General features: G+C 37.4%; 2 protein-coding genes across 2 annotated transcripts; one reads left to right on the forward strand and one right to left on the reverse strand.

Moving 5' to 3' along the window:
• Nucleotides 1-1,142: 1,142 nt before the first annotated feature.
• On the reverse strand, nt 1,143-12,928 carry LOC128224136 (NFU1 iron-sulfur cluster scaffold homolog, mitochondrial-like). The gene is made up of 8 exons (XM_052933835.1): nt 12,797-12,928; nt 9,527-9,657; nt 8,376-8,511; nt 7,146-7,212; nt 6,794-6,908; nt 5,835-5,938; nt 4,860-4,994; nt 1,143-2,496 (listed from the first exon to the last, which is right to left on the reverse strand). The coding sequence occupies exons 1-8, from the start codon at nt 12,856-12,858 to the stop codon at nt 2,407-2,409; spliced, it is 840 nt and encodes a 279-aa protein (XP_052789795.1). The 5' UTR covers nt 12,859-12,928; the 3' UTR covers nt 1,143-2,406.
• Nucleotides 12,929-15,299: 2,371 nt separating this feature from the next.
• LOC128216909 (uncharacterized protein K02A2.6-like) lies at nt 15,300-19,241 on the forward strand. The gene has a single exon (XM_052923618.1). It carries the CDS (start codon nt 15,300-15,302, stop codon nt 19,239-19,241), a length of 3,942 nt encoding a protein of 1,313 aa, XP_052779578.1.
• Nucleotides 19,242-23,077: the final 3,836 nt, after the last annotated feature.

Consider the following 23,077-nt stretch of genomic DNA (forward strand, 5'->3'; position numbering starts at 1 on the left):
CACACGCGAATTAACAGGTTAAAAAGTCCACATCATTTCACTGATACGCCAATTTAAATAGGTGAGTTTTTAAAGCCTTTTTGAAAACTGTCAGGGAGTCAATGTGTCACTGTACACAATATAAGATTGCATCTTGTTTTTCCCTATGGTACCAATGCCAAGACATTTACTAAGCCGTTCCAGTTGAGATGTTATATAACATCATATAAATAAATAAATTGGCCATGCATATTATGTATACAAGAATTGGTTATGTAATAGTGATACAATAAGATTACTATCTCTTTAATACTCAACTCTAATTGGCCCTGAGCCAATAAACCAGTGCAATAAAAGAGAGATGAACTGCAGGAGAATGCCATGCCAAACATTTCCTAAACATCACTTGTGACGCCCCCCCCCCCCCTCCACCGTCAATTCACACCGCAATCAACGGACAGCCATGACCTACTGCATGTGTCCAGTACAAGTCGCCCTACCGCAAGCGTTTGGTCCAAACAGTTATGTTCCTGCGTTAAGATACGGCGCAGATTGGAATGTTCAGTGTTGGGAGAGTAGACACGGACAAGTACGTCGTACTACAGAAACACGATGTTGAGAAACGGGAAACTAAACGCTACAGGACGCGAATAATTACGGGTACGTACAGCGTGCTACGTTGACCTACGTACGTTTTACTGCGACTTGCAATTGTGAAGCGCGTGGAAATGTCTGCGGTAAATTAGGTTTAAGTAAACGGGCTACGATCAACCACTGATCAATATGTATGAATCCGGTAGGTACGTTTCAGTACGGATGATTACTTTTTACTACGTTTTACTAAGAATGAATAATTTTCAACCAATTTGGACCATAGTCATCCCCAAAAAGCGACGCATCGCTCCATCTTTTGTGCATGTTCAAAAGTACGTTTTGAAGTGTTTGTACGGATTGATGTCAGCCCCCGAGCTAGTGCCAGCTCGAATACAAATGTTAGGTTTATCCACGGTAAACAGTGTTTCTTATTTTACATATAAGAGCTTTGTTAATGCTCGACCTAACGACCGAATGGATTTTGCGGCAAAAACTTTACACTTATACGATTTATTAAATATGAACCATACATACGAGTATGTCTAAGGACGTAAAAAACAAACTTGTACGCATTTCATTGGTTTTATTTTGCATGACATAAATATTGTTTGCATCCACTAAACAGTTTTATCTAGACTTGAGATCCTATATTCATATTAAATCTGGTACAAGCCTGTAAGATAGAGGCCAGAGGTCGTATTCATAAACGTTTCTAGGTTAAGTCTTAACTTAGTCAAATAATGCCTTTTTAAAGTGGAATTAAAAAAAACTAACAATGGCTGTTCATAAAATAACAAAAAACATAGAAGACAAGCACCTTAATTGTGAATTCTTATGAACATTTTCACCAAGAATCTTTTTGAAAACAGCATATTCATTATTGACTGATTGACAATCCCTCAAAGAATTAATACTTTTACAACACAATATGCAAAACCTAGTTTAATAACGCTCCGAAAATTTTCAAATTCTGCGATGTTTATAAAACACTACAAAGAATGTAATGTTTTTAAATGAGCCTGGTGATGAATATTTAGAATACATTCCTCACAAACATGTCTTTACTCGACTACATAACATAGCGATCGCAGTCAATATACCACACACAATTACAGCAAAACAAATACAAAAAGTGAGCAATCCTTCATTGTCTCCATTACACTTTCTTTAGATAGTAATGGGTGCTCATTATAAATCTTCTCACATTTTTTACCAGCTTGTGACTACAAGGAGAATATAGTTTTAATTAGGAGAACATTATTCCCGTTCACCAGAGTGGTGAAGCTACATGTATCACAGATTTATCATAATCAAACTTCTGATGAATGAGAATGAGGGATCATATGTTTAATCACGAGAAAATATATGTTTATTAAAAGACGTCCATAGTAGCCATTGTTACAAGAGCAAACATCAATTAAGCCAATGTTACAAAACTGGTTTTACATACGTCAGCATTCAGTTCCTGGTACACCTTTTATTGTCAGAAATATTTCAGTAAACACAGTTGAAGAATATGTATTTCATTTATTCAACAAAAGTGTTTCACCACAGTTGATTATGTTTAATATGTTTTATACCTTGAGAAATGATTGTTTCATTGGAGCATGTTCATAAACAATTGGTCATACACCCTATACATATTCAGTCCATCCAGTTACATTAATTGGAAGGTTAATTTACATCAATGAAATTGGTGAAAGACACTTCAACGTTTAATGTCGTTTATTTTTAACAGAAATATAACAGATTCATGATTGAAATGACGCTTTTGTCCCAAGAAGAGAAGGTCGAGGTGGGTTCAGGTCGAGGTGAGTTCTGGTCGGGGTGGTTTCAGGTCGACGTGGGTTCAGGCTTCTCGCCAAGTTTCTGTTCCAGTTTTTCGAACTCGGAATTGATTACTTCATCAGCTTCGTCCTCAACCTGCACAAAACATATCAGAAATATGAGGCTGAAAAATCAATTGTCAACTACACAGATTGGTACAGCTGAGACCTGCTTAAAGATAGAAATAATATTGAATTAGGGCTATCCCAATTAAACCTACAACCCAGCCCAGGCATTCAATCTCAAATTGAACCATGCCGCTTCATTTACTTTCATTTGATTAAAAAGGCCACTCTTTTAAAGATTTTTTCTGCTCATTGGGACTACCATTAGAAGAGTTTTGATACGTCATAGTATTACATGTCACTGCCGTGTCCGTCGTCGTCATTGTATTACATGCCACTGTCGTGTCCGTCGTCATCTTTGTATTACATGCCACTGTCGTGTCCGTCGTCGTCTTTGTATTACATGCCACTATGTCACTGCCGTGTCCGTCGTCGTCATAGTATTTCATGCCGCTGTCGTGTCCGTCGTCGTCTTTGTATAACATGCCACTGTCGTGTCCGTCGTTGTCTTTGTACTACATGTCACTGTCGTGTCCGTCGTCGTCTTTGTTTTACATGCCACTGTCATGTCCGTCGTCGTCATTGTATTACATGTCACTGTCTTGTCCGTCGTCATCATTGTATTACATGTCACTGTCGTATCCGTTGTCGCCATTGTATTACATGCCACTGTCCTGTTCGTCGTCGTCATTGTATTACATGCCAATGTTGTGTCCGTTACATGCCACTGTCGTGTCCGTCGTCGTCATTGTATTACATGTCACTGTCGTGTCCGTCGTCATTGTATTACATGCCACTGTCGTGTCCGTCGTCGTCATTGTATTACATGCCACTGTCTTGTCCGTCGTCGTCTTTGTATTACATACCACTGTCCTGTTCGTAGTCGTCATTGTATTACATGTCACTGTCGTGTCCGTCGTCGTCATTGTATTGCATGTCACTGTCTTGTCCGTCGTCGTCATTGTATTGCATGTCACTGTCTTGTCCGTTGTCGTCATTGTATTACATGCCACTGTCGTGTCCGTTACAGGCCACTGTCGTCGTGTCCGTCGTCGTCATTGTATAACATGCCACTATCATGTCCGTCGTCGTCATTGTATAACATGCCACTGTCGTGTCCGTCGTCGTCATTATATAACATGCCACTGTCATGTCCGTCCTCGTCATTGTATTACATGCCACTGTCGTGTCCGTCGTCTTCATTCTTGTAAAGTATGCCACTGTCATGTCCGTCGTCGTCATTGTATTACATGCCACTGTCGTGTCCGTCGTCTTCATTCTTGTACAGTATGCCACTGTGGTGTCCGTCGTCTTCATTCTTGTACAGTATGCCACTGTCGTGTCCGTCTTGTACAGTATGCCACTGTCGTGTCCGTCGTCTTCATTCGTGTACAGTAGGCCACTGTCGTGTCCGTCGTCTTCATTCTTGTACAGTAGGCCACTGTCGTGTCCGTCGTCTTCATTCTTGTACAGTAGGCCACTGTCGTGTCCGTCGTCTTCATTCTTGTACAGTAGGGCACTGTCGTGTCCGTCGTCTTCATTCTTGTACAGTAGGCCACTGTCGTGTCCGTCGTCTTCATTCTTGTACAGTAGGGCACTGTCGTGTCCGTCGTCTTCATTCTTGTACAGTATGCCACTGTCGTGTCCGTCGTCTTCATTCTTGTACAGCAGGCCACTGTCGTGTCCGTCGTCTTCATTCTTGTACAGCAGGCCACTGTCGTGTCCGTCATCTTCATTCTTGTACAGTAGGCCACTGTCGTGTCCGTCGTCTTCATTCTTGTACAGTAGGCCACTGTCGTGTCCGTCGTCTTCATTCTTGTACAGTATGCCACTGTCGTGTCCGTCGTCTTCATTCTTGTACAGTATGCCACTGTCGTGTCCGTCGTCTTCATTCTTGTACAGTAGGCCACTGTCGTGTCCGTCGTCTTCATTCTTGTACAGTATGCCACTGTCGTGTCAGTCGTCTTCATTCTTGTACAGTAGGCCACTGTATGTTGTCGTTTTTTGTATTACATCCCATGTTCGTCTCACCCACATCGGTTGTTCTGATTTTTTTTATATTTTGGTGTCTCAATTCATTATAAATTGCGTCCTTTTGAATTAAACCTCATTTTCCTCCATTGAACATGGGAAGATCAGATCGTCCGGACAAATTAGTGTCCTATGGCCTTCAATTAACCTGTGTGACATCTACCAATGACCTTTATGGTCCTAAATGACCTTAAAGATGGAGCATGTTCTGAATGCTGGTTACAATCCAGGTAAGTCAATTTATACAAATAATTGTCACATGACCTTCAATTGATCAGTATGACCTCTGGATTATGATCTGAATACCGTTCAGAGGAGTTTAGACAACCTGTAAAAATAAATGACCTATGACCTTCAACTGACCTGTATGACCTCGGTGACCTCTGGTATATAGAACTGAAGCATGTTTTGAATGCCATTTTTCAAGGTCACCGTAGAGCTTGGACATCCTGTACACGAGCCCTGCATCTTCAACTTCACTATGCCCTCCTCGTAACCCTGACACATAAATATACAGACACTTCAATACCTTTACAATAATTATAAGACAATGAAGTAAGGCTATAAGAATTGCTCCTTCTTAAGAGTGGGAATATGACAAAATCGTATCCTTATACAATGTAACTCATTCTAAGAGTGGGTTTATGACATAATTTTATTAATTGTATACAATGTAGTACAAATTAAGATCTTCTGATATAGCTAGTTATTAGTTAATGCTTTCCGGTGGGTTATAGATATTTATCAGTGAATAGAAAAATATGTTACTGTTATATTTAATATTTGTCATTGTTTAGAAACTTTAGCTTCTCTCATGTGTAAATCAGTTGTCAGTACCCACAGAGATGGGACACAATTTCAACGACGTCATAACGTTATGTTAGCAAACAATTTGGCACACCTTTCTGAAAAACTACGATTTTCGTTGTTACAATGCATGTTCGCAATAAATTTTACCTCATGAATACCACCATTCAAGAATTCATTTGTGGCTACACTAAAAGCATTATAAAGATTTCTGGTATCCATGACAACACATATGTGCACTTCCCGTGTATGCTAAGACGGCCCCATTTTCACTAACATCTTGAGTCTTGAGTTTGGGACACACTTAGGAGAATTCTTAAATAATTCAAAAAACTTTTACAAATTAATGTAGAACCAGTTTGTTTTATACAGAAAAAAGTACCGTTGTTAACCTTAAATATCAGTTTTACAATCAAATTAAAATTTGAAGATTTGAGTCTGACTCCGGCCTTAGTGAATACAAGCCGAGTGCATTGACAAGGAAGAAACACATGTTTCCATGTGTAACACAGCAGTCCACAGAGTACTGACCATATACAAAATGTCACCGCCATCTTCCTGTACAGTAGGCCGGATACGAGTGTCAAGCAACTCCTTTATCATTGCAACAGTCTCGTCATCATCCTCATCTGGAGCTGCAAACAGGATTGGGATATAACTGACCTTAAATCAGTTTTCAACTAACTTCAATAAATACCTACTTTGTTTTACAAAAAAGTGTATTGAAGGTCCATGTGTATTTGTTAGTTCAGAGAAATTGCGCCACTAGTAAGTCTCTCCATAACTTGACGGTTGTTAAACTCTGAGTTATAGGTCTTGCAGAACATGTGTGTAATGTCTCTGGCAACGCGAGTGCAAGAATCATTTGAATATCTTGAACGGTCTTTTGTCAATTAACAACAAGTACACATCAGACAAGGACCCAAAGCCCGAAAGGCTATCACAATACTTGGACTCTTTTTTATTTCCAAACAAGAGCCAACTGTCAAAATATGCCTGCCCTAATTTGAGGACACCAAGTTTGGTGATAACTGAGTAATAGAGGCAACATTGCTGGTAATCAACCTGACAAACATATTATGTCCACACACATTCTGACCAAATTTGGTGATGATAGTGATATGGCTGGTTATCGAACTTGCCGGAGATATTTTGCCCATACACAATCTGACTAAATTTGGTGATGATTGGACAAAGGATTCAAAAGTTACTGATAGGACAATAACAATTTGAGGTCAATTAATTTATAGGCTTCAAGTCTCGAGTGAAATCATTGATACGGCTTGTTAAGGTAAGGGTGATATATCTCAAGTGACTGGACTGATATATGGCTTGTTAAGGTAAGGGTGATATATCTCAAGTGACTTGACTGATATATGGCTTGTTGTCAAACTTATCACTGCCAACCTGCCAGTGTACCCAACCGTCCATAAGCTGCAGGTGAAACTATAATACGTCCCCTTTTTTCTAAACTGTTGCTTTGAGATTACCTGTATCAGGGGATGGTTGGTCATCAGTCAAGACTGGCAGGCCGGTGGCAAAGAAGTCCATGATTGCTCCAAACACATCCGGTTTGATTACTCCCCAGTCCATGTCATCATCAGCCTTAATACCGTTATAGTAAAAACACAAGATTATGATAGATGTACATGGGGGAAAGAATAGAATAAACAACAAAAATCTGCAGATTCTGTTTAAATCTGAATAAAAACAGTTACACATATATTTTTTCAAAGGGTTCAAACATATATACACTATCAGCCCATATTTGAACCATTAACAAGGATGAGTTATAATAATACAAATCAGAAAAATGGACATAACTCACACAATGGGCATTACCTTTGTAATTGTTATAAAATCCTGGCCAAAAAATACTGCTTTCACTCCATCAATTCGAAATAGCTGCCTGAAAAGACAAAATACTTGTGCTAAAGTCTGTAAATTTATTTTAAGGTGGTTCTTGTTTGGCGAATTTGTAAGCTTTTAACTTAAAGAAGCAATCTCCACTTTGGCAAGTTTGCTTGTTTGACTTAGAAATTAATGACCTAGACAGGTTGATGAGTGACGAAACAGTTCATATGGTAATTGTCAACCAGTAATCCATTGGTTGATTTTGCAAATAAAATTGCATCACTGACCAATAGCATACTAGTTGGCTGCTTTGCATATGAATACATGTAAACCAAAACATTAGATAGCAAAACATGCAGACAATAAGGTTAATTTAACACAGAACATTTTTCAAAAAAATAATTAAATAAACATTTGAATGTTGACAACTTTTGTTTCAATGTTTACAATGCTTAAACTGTGTTTTAGTATAGCAAAAAAACTCGAGAGTTCCTGTGTACGGTGGTGTAATGAATATGGTCCCTGACTGAGTTCCTGTGTACGGTGGTGTAATGAATATGGTCCCTGACTGAGTTCCTGTGTACGGTGGTGTAATGAATATGGTCCCTGACTGAGTTCCTGTGTATGGTGGTGTAATGAATATGGTCCCTGACTGAGTTCCTGTGTACGGTGGTGTAATGAATATGGTCCCTGACTGAGTTCCTGTGTACAGTGGTGTAATGAATATGGTCCCTGACTGAGTTCCTGTGTACGGTGGTGTAATGAATATGGTCCCTGACTGAGTTCCTGTGTACGGTGGTGTAATGAATATGGTCCCTGACTGAGTTCCTGTGTACGGTGGTGTAATGAATATGGTCCCTGACTGAGTTCCTGTGTACGGTGGTGTAATGAATATGGTCCCTGACTGAGTTCCTGTGTACGGTGGTGTAATGAATATGGTCCCTGACTGCAATCGGATTCAAATCATTCTGCTGGTATAACTTTTGACTTTTTTTCATTTTCTTATTTGCTTTAATATTATCATTCATGTCTTAGTCACCTTGATGTTTTTCATGAAATTTTCAGGAACATTAAATATTAAACCCTTGCATTATTTAAAAAAAACCCCATACAATATGAAATAGAACTTAATATTTCAATAAGTCCTTTCTTCATTTTCTTTAAGAAGTACATGTTATGTAATTATTATACATTAAAATAACATTCTAAAACACTGACTTAGCCAGGGGAGAGCAGAAAGCTGTCTGTCCATTTGGGAAGTCTTTTGTTCCGCTCTCAAGTACCTGCACACCAGGAATGAATTTGAGGCAACTTGGGTTTGGTGTATCTTGGGTCTGAATAAACATTGTTCGAACTGAAACAAACAATACACTTAAGCATTTCAGAATCCATCTGGATGAATAAAAAAAAAAGGATTATTTTGCAGATGATTAAAACTTGGTGATGTATGTAAGCAGAGCACCACAAAATGACAGCTGTCACAGTCAGTGACAATGCCCTTGAATCACCATACAGTTCGATGGATTTTGCATTTTAATATGAATAACTAATAAGTCTACTTTCAGGAGGAGCAAACATACTATAAGAATATGCCAGGACGCATGCTGGTTTACCTCAAGTGTGGGGAAGTAATGATGTAAGAGGTAGGGACAGGGGGGTATTAAAAACAGATTCTTATTGATTTTGAAATATTTCTGAGTGTGAAGTTAGAGCCTGGACATGAACAACTATACTGTACATGCATATATAGCATTCCATAATGAAAACCTATTAAAGTGACCTTGACCTTTGAGGCAGGGGCCTAGGCTTTTCATGTGACACTGTCTTTATGTTATTTATATACCAAACTCATGTGAAAAGTTATATTAAAATCCCTCCCTGCATGACAAAAATACAGCTTAAAAAAATGGACAGGCTGAAGGATTATTGAGCAGGGGTTGTGATTTTAATATGCCCATTTTTGGGGGGCATAATAAAAATGTGTCCTTATTTCTCAGTTGATGAGGAGAAGAACTAAACTGTTTCAGCTAGAGTCCAAGACTAACAGTTACGTTTTTGTTTTTTTTCAATCTTAACATAATGTCAACTTAATTACTTATAAATAAGAGTATCTTCAAAAGTTGTTTTTTCAACTTTGACATTATGCCTAGAAATTTTGACAATGCTGCTTCCGAATGCCATCAATGTTGTCACAAAGATTATGCCACTAATGAAATAAATATGTTTGCACTTTCATTAAAAACACCTGATAAGCTTAAAAGGTGAATTCATCATCCTAAACTGGCACATTCATTTGAATATTATAAGTGTACAGACTTGCTTTAGAATTTTTTAATGAACATTATTAATAATAAATTGTTTCAGCATACCATTTTGCAGCAATGTCTTCCTAGCACTTGACAGAATTTGCAGATGTTGACTTGTCCTCGACCTTGTAACTGAAGAAATGTGTCTGCAGTACAAACACTGCCTGACAGATGAAATATTTGCAGCTCTTTCTCTGTTAAAAAAACGATGGTTTAATAAAATATACATACTTCCACAAACCAGTTACACAATACAATAACTACTAAAAAAAGTAAACAAACTCCAATTTCTAAGAAAAGTTGCAAGTTTTTAAGTCTTCAAGTTAATAATACACTCAAAATAAATTAATCATATAAATTGACAGCCTGTCACCCTGGACTGTCTCTGAGTGGGATCCAAACTTAATGAAAGAGAAACTACTTCAAGGGGAATTTTACATAAACTGTACTAAAATATCATAAATTGTATGCTTTTTTAAGATTCTTTTTTGTAAAGTTATATTCTTGATAGGTTTTTTAGCTACATATTAGTGATGTTTCGATGATCGATTATAATTTAAAATTGATTGGTTTGGCTTGTGATTGATTGTATTTCGTCACAAACTATTTAAGCTGGGAGTTGTGTTTCATCTTTCTTCTCTATATTTGCATTCGGTTAATTTCTGCCAATTTTCTTCTTCGAGTTCATTTATACTTTTGGAAGTGTTCAGTTTTAATTGTTAACAAAATGGCCAAAAGCAACAACAATACTGAATAACTTTCAAACATACTATTAACATAATGCACCAGTCAATTGTTACCACGGCCCCACCAGGTCCGGGGGTATACCGGGGATAGCCGGGGAAATAGGCTGTGTTTTTACCTTCGAGGTGGCCCCGCAGTGCCGGGTGAATGCGGTGGATTTTTTCTCTGCACCCAAAATAGCGGGGAATGGGCCTTACCTAGGATACCTGGGGTACGGGGGCATTTGGCGGGGATTTTACCAGCAGTTCCTCCCCACAGAATGGAATATTACCCGGGCTTGGCTAGACTGAAAGTCAAAGTCCCCGCTATTCCCCGGATCTGGGCGGGCCGTGGTTACAATTGACTGGTGCATAAGCATAAGGATCATGAGTTATTGTACAAGAATGAAATAACAATATAGGTATTATCAAAAAACTGATTGTACTACTAAAAATTGGTTTCTTGAGTGAAATGGTACATATTATAAATAGTCAAACTGATTCCCATACTACTATATATGAAAATGCACACTTATTTTTCAATTAATTTCTTACTTTATTTTTCTTCATTTTACCAAATGACTTTAAAAATAATAAGGTTGGAGCATTTTTTGATGGAAGGGTTTATTTCATCAAACAAGGATCCCTCTACAACTACGCTGATGACAATACCCTTTCTTATAGCTCATTTAACTTCGACACTCTGATATCAGTCCTTCAAAACGAAAGTAATGTCCTTATCAACTGGTTCTCTGTTAATTGCATGCAGGCAAATCCTGATAAGTTTCAGGCTATCGCCATAGGCACTAAAACACACTCTAAAAAGCCCAAGCTTAGTATTAAAAATGCCAACATTGAATGTGATGAAGTGGTAAAACTTCTTGGAGTCAACTTAGATTTTGCCCTTACCTTTGAAAACCATATTAGCATCATATGTAGTAAAGCTGCACAACAACTTAATATATTGAAAAGATTAGGCAGAAATTTGTGTAGATTAAGCCGCCTAACCATTTTTCACTCTTTTATCTTATCCAATTTCAACTTCTGTCCGTTAACTTGGCATTTCTGTTCAAATAAAAGCACAAACAAGATTGAAAAAATACAAGAAAGAGCCCTTCGTTTTGTTTATGACGACTACTCCAGTACATATGAACAACTTCTAAATAGAGCAAAACTTCCTAGCTTGTATATCAGAAGAACTAGAGCAATGGCTATAGAAACTTTTAAAATCTTGAATAATATTGCCCCACCTGTATTAAGTGATTTAATTAAAGTGCATGATGCCGGTTATAATTTTAGGTATTCAAACTTATTAGAAGTTCCCAGAGTAACAACAACTAGGTATGGAAAAAATAGTTTTAAGTATGCTGCTCCGGTCCTGTGGAACTCGCTCCCAGAAGATTTTAGAAATACAACAAACTACAATCAATTCAAAAGCTTGATTGCATATTGGAATGGACGGTACTGTAGGTGCTCAATGTGCAAATCAAATTAGTTGCTTGTTCTACAGGGCCGGACATCATCTTTGTCTTTTTGTTCAATATCTATCTTAGTTTATATCTTGCTTGTGTTGGGTCTTTTGAGTTTATTTTGTGTTTTGTGTTTCTGCTTGTCTTAGCTTGTTCAAGTGTTCTAGCTGCATGCTCTGCTTTTTTTGTATAGTTGTACGTTACTTGATTTGCTTTTACTGCTTAATTTTGCTTACTAGTACTTGCTATGCAGCAGCTTGTTAATAAAACTCTCTTTGTATATGCTATCGTCATTGTCATACCATGCTTTATTATTGATTGTGATCTTGTATGTGCTGCTGTGAAGGAATTGCTGCTCAGGTCATCCCAGATCTGATCTGTGGTGATATTTTCGTTTAGACTACTTTTAATCTGCTTTTTGCAACTATTTTGACTATCAGTTTTTTATTACTCTTTTTCTTAAGTGTCTCTTAGGCCTCTGGTCTAGAGCAGCAGATCTTTCACAGGTTTAACCTCTTTTACTTGCTTTGCTATGTGATATGTGCTTATTTAACAATGCTCAAAATTATTTTAATGCTTTCTTACCATGATATTGTTGTTCAACATGTATACTATTGTTATAGTCGGTTCAAAAGCGCTTGTCGCTTATGTTATATTGTTATTTCTGACTTGCCGACTTAAAATAAAATTTATCTTATCTTATCTTATCTTATCTTAAGGGTTAGTTAACCCGATCAATTTTTTTGTGGACTCAAGACTATATATAACATATCTTCCAAGTTTCATATGAAATTCTAAATGTTTTTTTTTTTATTGATGGTTGTTCCAAAAATACAAGTCTCTTGAGTTGAGCTAAAAAATACCAAGCAGTACATAAATGAACATGACATACTATAAAACATGTATACAATTATTTAAAACAATTGAAAGCTTAGTATACTGCAAACAGAAGTCATGCATTCAATCTTAACTATACCAGAAAGACAACTACGTCGCTGACCTTTCTCTACAAGACACGAAAATATATGACTTTCACCATATTTCATCGTTAAAGATGGTGAATACCATAATTTGGGAGAGTAATTACATAGGATTCATAAATATGGATACTCTGTGTTTCCTTCATTACCAATCATACTTACACAGCTGCAATATTTGATCTCAAAGCCTTTGACAGTTGACGAAAACTGATACCTGAAGTCATATTTTATTATTGTGATAATGAACTAAATGAAAAATCTATCGCAAGAAATTCACGGCTATATACTACTCAGCGGCTTCTTGCATTAACAGCCGTCACTCGCTGCCTGTATCCTAAGTAATATGATTACCAAAAAATTTCTTTTTTAAAGTTTTTATTGCATTTAGTTATTTATATTTCAGGGACTTGCACTTTATAAATTATACATTATATACAGTACTTTCCGGTTGTTTACCGATACAGTACTGGATAGAGTTTAATCAACAAACAACAACGAATACGAATACGAATACGAATGTTTATTTGTAATGAAAGGCCGCCAGCCCAAAATACAGACAGATTTGTGTTATAAATACATAATAACAACAAGTTTATCCATGATAATAACAGATCATATCAAAAAGAAAATTTCAACACTTAAATTGTAATTTAAAAATTATAGAAGCGTTTAAACTATTTATCATGAGATAATTATTTTACATGGCATTAACAATAATTGATCAAACATATGTGAAAAGTGGTAAATCACTCATTCCAGCTGAAGTGCGACATTTGATGTCTTCAGGGTTTAAAACAGCACACACTAAAATATTGGCACCTAATCGAATCTTAACGGGCAAATTCAGGTTTAGTAAACTGACTAGAAAAAAAACGATATGCAACATGAACAGGTATATATTGTTACTTGTTACATAAATATAGTCTGAAATTTGGATGTTAACAAAAATTGTGTGTATTCGCCAAAATTTGTTTTCTTATACTGCGTTTATTTTTTTGAAGGATATAAGGTTTTTAAGATTGCTTACCTTTTAAAAATCGTAAATGCATTGATATACTTTGAAAAGAAAAGGGTAAGTGTCTTTCTTTGTATCCTGTTTTTATTTTTTATTTTTAATTATGGAATTTATAAGACAATTTTCAAATTAAACTCTAAATATTTTTTACTAAGTAAAAAAAAACTTAGAAAAATTATGAACTGTATGAAATGAATGCTGGTTAAGTTGTGTCCCGTAAATGGTCGTTTCGTCCCGTAACTGGTCATATTTTAAATTCATGTTTTTACTGGGCATTGTTGGTTTAAAAAAGAGTTTTTGGTCGTTATCTTTTATTCCAAGGGGTAAAGAATAATAGTATAGCAATGATACACCATTATATTGTTACAAGCTTGTGCATTTATAACAAAAATGTTCACAAATGACAACTAAAAAGAATATTTCTATTGTAGAAAGGCGAAGTCAAAGGCCCAAAGAATGAAGGAATATCGAGCAAGAAAAAAAGGCTGAATTGGGCAAAGAGTGGTTTAAGCGAGAAAACCAACGAGTAAAGGGATATTTTGTATCAATATCAGAGTTGAGCGAAGAGAAGCAGGCTCATAAAAGACAATTAAACAGGAAGCATTGTGAAACGTATAGAAAGAAACGTAAGATAATTGCCCACGAGGAAAACACACAGGAGGTTGGAGAAAGCAGTCAGAATATTGATTCACTTGAAGATGAAAATGGTGTTTCAAGCAGTACTGTCAGTACAGCAAATGAACAGTCTTTAACAGTCAAGATGAATTTTGGGATGCCAAAAGAATCAAGTAGACAGTCACGCGGGCGAAAAAGAGTGTCTAGAGCGCTGACCAAGCAGTATCGAAAAAATGAGACACTACAAGACGAACATGAATCATTGAAGAGAAAGCTCAATACTGTGCGCAAACGGTTGAATCGATTAGAAAGCAAACAGAAAAAGGCGCCATTAACACCAAGAAGTAAATCCGACAAGCTTTTGAAAGATGCTGGATTAGAACCCAAACATGTTCCAGATATCCGAAAAAAGATATTATTTGCTGAGTGTTTGAGCGAAGAAATCAAGGAGGCAAAGAAAGCCAACAACCAAAATGTAGTGATGAGAGTCGTGTCAGGCGAGATTATCAAGAAATACAAAATGAAGAGAGCACTTGGAACAAGTACACTTCTTGATCGTAGAAGACTAAACAACATATCAAAATCTGTTGCACATATAAAAAAACGCACAAGAAACGCAATGATAAATAACACTGTAACAAGAGAAATACACGAATTCCTGTCAAGAGATGACAACTCTAGACTATTACCAGGCAAAGCTGATGCAATCAAAGTAGGGGCAGAAAAAGCACAGAAACGTGTTGTAACATTATACGGCAATGAATTAATTCCTCCCGCTATTTATAGTTCACCTTGTATGATAAGGCCGGCCAGCCAACACAGGCGGTCAGTTTATCTCTAGCAGTCAGAGCTGTACCATCCTCACCAATATCATATGTATCAATAATAAATAGTTAGAACACATGCAGTCGTTCTTCATAACATAACATGGTGTCAGAAAAGAACTCATCGCTCATATAGTATTAAATGTGGATTATTTTAACATTGGATCGTTAATTAATAGATTAAGCATCTAATAAACTGTTCACTGTGAGAATGGAGTTAAGTGGTGTTCCAACACCGTGCATGGATTGGAATAGCTCAAATCTCCCGGAAGCTTGGAAGAAGTTCACAGAGCACTGTGAGGTTATTTTTAAGGGTCCACTTAAAGGGAAGGATGAGGATGTACACATCACCTATTTGCAACTTTGGATGGGTGAAAAGGGTCGGGACCTGTACAAAACACTAGAACTGTCAGCGTCCGACAGAGAACATTTGTCAGCAATTTGTGAAGCGATTACAAAACACCTACAGCCGACGATCAACCCCGTTTTTGCACGATATCGTTTCAACAATATGACACAGGGAGAACTTTCTTTCGAAGAATTCTTGACCAAATTGAGAGTAATGGTGAAGGATTGCAATTATAAGGACAGTGAAGACATGATCAGGGATAGGATTGTGTTTGGAATAGTATCACAAAAAATCCGAGAAAAACTCATTAATATGGGAGAAAATTTGACCTTGAGCAAGGCTATTCAAATATGTCAAAGCTTTGAATATGCTCAAGCACAACTGCGCGAAATGCAGGCACCATCGCAAGGAGCAGCCGTTAATGTGGTTAACACCTCAGGCCAGCCTGGTCACAATTCCTCAGGCCAGTGGGAGCAGAGAAGACAACAGCGTGTCACTTTGGGAGAAGACGTTACCCGGACTTGCCAAAATTGTGGGCGGAAACACCAACAACAACACCAGTGTCCCGCAAAGGGAAAACAATGTCACAAATGTCAAAAATGGAACCATTTTGCATCAGTGTGTAGAAGTGTAAATGAAGTTATTGACAATAACAATTCTTGTACTCATGATTTCAAGGATTTAGTGATTGACAATGTGGAGTCCACTGTTAGGAATGGGCAGGAGTTTGCAGAGTTCAAGGTAGGTCCTTCCAATTTGTCCGTACAGTTCAAGATTGATACTGGTAGCCAAGTGAATATATTGCCATACAAAACCTTTAGAGACATAGGCGTAAAGTCAGTCCTAGAAGCTTCACATTCAAAGCTTTCAGCCTATGACGGAAGCACGTTAAATGTAAAGGGATGCATTACTTTGAGGTGTAATCATCCTGGAACTGGCCAAACAAAGGATGTTTACTTTCATGTAGTTGACACACATTCAAGTCCTTTGCTAAGTCTCCAATCATCCCTTGACTTTGAACTCATAAATCTCACATACACAGTTATGTCAGATTCCCAGGTCAACCCCCTCACTAAAGACATGGTATTAAAGGAATACAAGGAAGTGTTTGATGGCATTGGTCTGCTAGCCGGTGAATGTAAGATTCACATTGATCCCACTGTCCAGCCTGTGGTGCATCCCCCAAGAAAGGTCCCTATAGCATTACAAGAAAAGGTCAAGGATGAGTTACTCCGCATGGAGTCATTAGGTGTCATCGAAAAGGTCAATGAACCCACTGACTGGGTTAGTTCAATGGTCGTTGCCGAAAAAGCCAATGGCAAAATTCGTATATGTCTGGATCCGCGTGACTTGAATAAGGCCATTCAACGTCCACATTACCCTTTAAGAACTCTGGATGATATATTGCCTCAGCTTTATGGCGCAAAGTACTTCACAAAGCTTGATGCTAGGAGTGGTTATTGGGCATTGAAACTTGAGAGAGAGTCATCGTTCCTTACATGTTTTAACACCTTATATGGAAGGTACCGATATGTCCGAGTTCCCTTTGGTCTGAAGTCAAGCGGTGATCTTTTTGTGCAAAAGATTGATGCTTGTCTCGAAGGTCTAAGTGGCGTAGCTGTCATCGTGGATGACATACTAGTGTATGGGTCATCTAGAGAGGAACATGACTCCAATCTTAGAGCAGTCCTAAAGAGGTCTCATGATGAAGGAATTCGTTTTAACGAAACCAAACTCGAGGTCGGGGTATCAGAATTAGACTACTTTGGTCACCTTCTCACATCAGATGGTTTGAAAAAATCAACCTCAAAGACAGAGGCTATACAGAAAATGAAGCCACCCAAAAATAAATCAGAACTTGAAACCATATTAGGTATGGTAAACTATCTGTCTAGATTTGCCCCAAACTTAGCAGATGTAACAGCCCCTCTGAGACAACTACTGTCTAAAGAAGTTGAATTCTGTTGGGAAACTGCACAAAGTGATGCATTTGACAAAATGAAACAAATCATCACAGACCCGAATCAGGTTTTATCCTATTATGACAAAAGCAAGCCATTAACATTGCAAGTTGATGCCTCCAAGTTTGGTCTCGGAGCAACAATAATGCAAGACGGGAAGCCACTTGCATATGCATCAAAATCACTCACACAAACTGAGGTCAATTACGCACAAATTGAGAAGGAAATGTTTGCTATTTTGTTCGGCTGCAAGCGGTTCCACCATTTTGTTTATGGTCACAAAGTCAACGTGCAAACTGATCATTTGCCGTTAGTTTCTATTTTCAAAAAATCAATAAACACAGCTCCTGCACGATTGCAGCGTATGCTACTACAGCTACAGAAATATGATCTTGACATCAAACATTATCCATCCAAACAAGTACCAGTTGCAGACACACTGAGCAGGAACTTTCTAAATGAAACGTTCCCTGAATTGTCACAAGGCATGGACATGCAGGTACACATGGTTATGTCTCATTTACCTGTATCTGACAGAAAATTGAATGAATTGAAGGACAAAACAAGTCAAGATGAGACTTTAGTATTGTTGAAACAGACTATACTTCAAGGTTGGCCAACCTCTAGAAAAATGTGTCCGTCCCAGATATTGCCCTTCTGGAATTTCCGTGATGAGTTAACTTCTATTGATGGGTTAGTCATGAAAGGAAATAAAATAATCATCCCCAAATCAATGCAGTCTCAGATGCTTGAACTCATTCACACAGGTCACATGGGAGTTGAGAAATGTCTCAGAAGGGCCCGGGATGTTATGTTTTGGCCAGGAATATCGGCTGATATTACCAATCTCGTGTTAAAATGCAACACCTGTTTAAAACACAGAAACTCAAACCCAAAAGAGCCATTAATTCCCCTTGAGATTCCTGATTATCCATGGCAAATTATAGGCACTGATCTATTCACCTGGGAAAACAGGAACTATCTTCTGATAGTGGATTACTATAGCAGGTATTTTGAGGTCAAGGAATTGCCCAATATGAAAAGCACCACGGTCATAAACAGAATGAAAGGCATAATGGCCAGATGGGGAATTAGTGAGAAGGTTATATCTGATGGTGGTCCCTGTTATATCTCTCAGGAGTTCGCTGATTTTGCAAAAGAATGGGATTTCAATCACCAGACAATTAGTCCCTATCACAGTCAATCAAACGGTCTAGCTGAGAAATATGTGTCAGTTTGTAAGAAACTCCTTACAAAGGCTAAGGACGCTGGGCGTGATCCTTTTATTGGCATATTAGAATACCGGACCACCCCTCTTGAGTCAGGGTATTCCCCTGCGCAGTTAAACATGGGCAGACAATTGCGCTCTATCCTCCCAACATCTAAGGAAAATCTGATGCCCAAGGTGATATCTCCTAATTTAGTCAGGCAGGGTATTCAAGATAGCAAACAGAAGGGGAAGAAATATTATGACAGACAAGCAAGGTCACTAGAGCCCTTAACATATGGAGAAAATACAATGATCCAACAATTAAATAAAACTTGGAGACCAGCCACTGTAGTTGACAAGTTAAATGAAAGATCATACACTGTTCAGTGCCCAGATGGGTCTATGTACACACGAAATAGGCGGGATCTATTAAAGACCAATGAGCCCTGCCATGGTCAATTTGCAGAGCCAGAAATACAGGAAATGCCTTTAGGTCAAACACCTACCCAGACTGACATCAAAGATTCGGAAAGCCCTCTAATTGGCAGTACTTCCTCTCCATGTATCAATCACAATCTGTACGTGACCAGGTCAGGAAGGGCCGTAAAACCAAAAGTAATTGAATCCATGTGATGTTCATTTCGCTTGTAAGCTGATTGAATCACTTATCTAAATTAGTTGTTTGATGTTTAAATTAGTCTGACAACCTTTAATAAATTTCCGATGAAATTCAAATCCTGCTATTATAACCCTAACATTGAATAACTCTTTCTCTTTTCCTCTATAAATAAATATAAATAATTTGATATCAAATCACATATATATCTATTGATAATATCTTTTGTTTGTAAAGAAGGGAGATGTAACATTATACGGCGATGAATTAATTCCTCCCGCTATTTATAGTTCACCTTGTATGATAAGGCCGGCCAGCCAACACAGGCGGTCAGTTTATCTCTAGCAGTCAGAGCTGTACCATCCTCACCAATATCATATGTATCAATAATAAATAGTTAGAACACATGCAGTCGTTCTTCATAACATAACACGTGTATTAAACGATTATATGTATAATCTACACACAAAATTTCTTGCTAAATCAACATACAAAATATCACTTTCTGCATTCTACAGTAAGAAACCTAGATCAATAGCACATGTGAATTTCTCATCTAGGAGCGTTTGTTTATGCCAAAAGCACCAAAACTTTGCGTTAAAGTTAAGGTGCTTGAAGAATTATAAAGTAACAACAATCACCAGTCCTGATAGATTTATGCAAATGCATAACAATGAAGAACTCGAAAAGACTCTGGACAAGATACAGGATACCACTGTGCGCTATCAAGAGTGGAAGCGAATAAAAATGAAAGATGGAAAACAAAAGATGAGAGTGATCGACTTGGAGCTTCCAATAGAAGAGTTTAAGGCAATGATGAAGAGGACATGCACAGAGTTTTTAGGTCACATACACAAGGTAGTAGAGCAATACAAAGCTGTAAAAGTAATGAAAGATAAATTGCCAGCTAACCATATCCTAGTTCAAATGGATTTCAGTGAAAATTACTGCTGCCAGAATATGGAAGAGATACAAAGCGCATACTGGAATGCTACAGCAGTAACACTTCACCCAACAGTTATGTACAAAAAAAGAGTAAATGGAACCATTGAACACAAAAGCATTGTATACGTTTCAGAAGTCTTACAACACAACGCAAGTATGGTATTGGCCATCGTCGAGAAAGTGATTGCTGCCGGTAAGATGTATGTAGATAACTTGGAAGCGATACACTTTTGGACGGATTCACCGACTAGTCAATACCGAAATAAGACAATTTTCAACTTCATAAGTAATCTTGAAAAGTCACATGGCATAACTGGGTCCTGGCAGTATTTTGAGAGCGGACACGGAAAGGGGCCATGCGATGGCATTGGCGGCACTACGAAACGCAATGCAGATAACGCAGTAAAACAAGGGAAATTTATTATACAGGATGCTGGGGATTTTTTTAAATGGGCAAGTCAAACTGATAGTCAAATTGAGTATGATAAGATAGAGCAAACAGAGTTTGAACAGAGTCAAGAAAGAGTTGAGAAAGAAAATAAATGTATAAAACCTATCAAAGGTACAATGAAGATACACAGTGTAGTTTCAATTGTCCCAGGCATTGTTCGAACCAGAGAAACAACCTGCGTATGTGAAAACTGTTTTAATGAGAATGGATTTGTTGAAAACGATAAATGTCTATGGATTACCCAAAACCTAATTAAACCCACACCAGAAGATCAAAATAACCAGGATGCAGATGACGATGCAGAAAAAGTAAGTGATTTGCCATCTCAAACACTTGCTGCTGATGATGATGTAGAGAACCCTGAAAACCAGATAATTAGAGAGAATCTGAAAGAAAAAGAGTATGTAGTGATTGTGTATAATGATTGTCGTTACATAGGTCAAGTTACAGAAATAGATGATGAGGATGACGAGGTAGAGGTCAACTGCATGGAGGAATGTGGTAAGGTCAGTGGTCGTTACAGATGGCCAAGAAACACAGATAAGATATGGCTTAAAAGAAACGATGTATTGAAAGTAATTGAGGCTCCTAGACCCACAGGGAAAACACAAAGAATCATTAGTGTTAATGAGAACACCCTTTAATTTATGTTGGCCAAGTAGAAACCCCAAGTTTCAATGACCAGTTACGGGACACATAGTTTGCATATACTGTTCACAATTGTTAATAACATAGTTACAAAGTTAGTGTTATTTTTCTTTGTAAAATTGTTTCCTGAACAAGGGACAGTTATTTAATTCTGCTTAACTGTTAATATTTCATACTTAGTATCGCGAATATGACCCCAGTGTAGTTCATTGATAAAAACCATCAATATTGATGCCGGATAAAACAAATCAATAGCACAAATGATAATTATTTACATCTGTTTTAAACAAATATATCAATCATATTTAGAAAAAAATATCAGTGTAAACAGAAATATGTTTCTTTTGACTTTAATGCTAAATAGCAATTTACGAGACATTTTTTAACCATTTACGAGTCCAAAATTAACATCAAAATAATGTTTGATCAAGATATCTTACATTCCTATGTTTTGCATGGTTTATTGATCTTAACTTTGATAAACTTAAATGCATTTTTGTGTTTCCTATTGCTTTGTTCTCATGGTGTTTTTGTAAATTAAAGACAAGCTGTGTTGCCAACATGTTTTACTTTCAATAAAACAGTTGACAATTGATTGGCGTCGTACATTTATAGTTTTGTTAAAAACGGTTAAAATAAACAAATTCTTACACAGAAGGAAGTACTTCTTCAGAAAATAATAATAAACAATTTGTGACTGGAGCGGTTTTGTTTGTGTTATTGCATCATGCCCATTAGTATTGTCTCGAAAATAGCATAATAAAATGCATTGGTGGTTTCATAAACACTCTCATTTTTAAAAAACTATAATAGTTGTACTCATAAAAATTTACATTTCAATGCCAAAAAGGTATTGCAATAATAAAATGAACCCAAATAACAGTTATTCAAAACTTCTTTCTTTTCTCTGTTTACATGCTGTTAATGTCGCACATAAGCCGGAATGAGTGAAATATAATACAATGGCAAATGGGACACAAAACATATGATATTGAATAAATTTTATGGTATATACAATAGTAATAGAACACAAATTGGAAGTACAATTTTAGGAAATCAATCTCTTTATGAACTCTTCCCGTACTTTGCTGCATTCATATACAAATTTTGCTACAATGAAAATATCTCTATCATTTAACACACGCTTGTTTTATGGTGTAAGATCGCAATATACAAATGTATATCACGTACCTCGTGAAAACCCAAAGTAAATATTTCGATCGTGGCTACAACACTCGTGAAAAAATAGCTTTTGGTGCTCAAACACACAATTATTCTCTATGTATTTAGACAACATATTTTTATGTGGAATTTATGTCTAGAACAGGTCGCTACAGAATAGAGTTCAATCCAACGAACGAGACCATACATCAGCAGCTGTCCTTGGTTCTAGTAATATGATTATGGTTTTCAAATTGGACACTTTACATGTCCTGCACGTTCAGCCCTCTCCGCTATTGCACGTTTCTGCCTCCCCACTATATTACATGCCCTGCACGTTCCCGGTCCCTCTCCGCTACATTACCTGCCCTACACGTTCCCCCTCTCAGCTACATTACATGCCCTGCACGTTCCTTCTTCTTCGCTATTGTACATGTCCTGCACCTTCCCGGTCCCTCTCCGCTACATTACCTGCCGTACACGTTACCCCCTCTCAGCTACATTACATGCCCTGCACGTTCCTTCTTCTACGTTTTTTTACATGTCCTACACGTTCCCCCTCTCAGCTACATTACGTACATGCCCTACACGTTCCTCATCCTTAAATTTGTTTGACATTTTAGTATTTAGACATAAATACGATAATTA

Source organism: Mya arenaria, chromosome 2 (assembly GCF_026914265.1).
Source record: "Mya arenaria isolate MELC-2E11 chromosome 2, ASM2691426v1".
NCBI classification, from domain to species: domain Eukaryota; kingdom Metazoa; phylum Mollusca; class Bivalvia; order Myida; family Myidae; genus Mya; species Mya arenaria.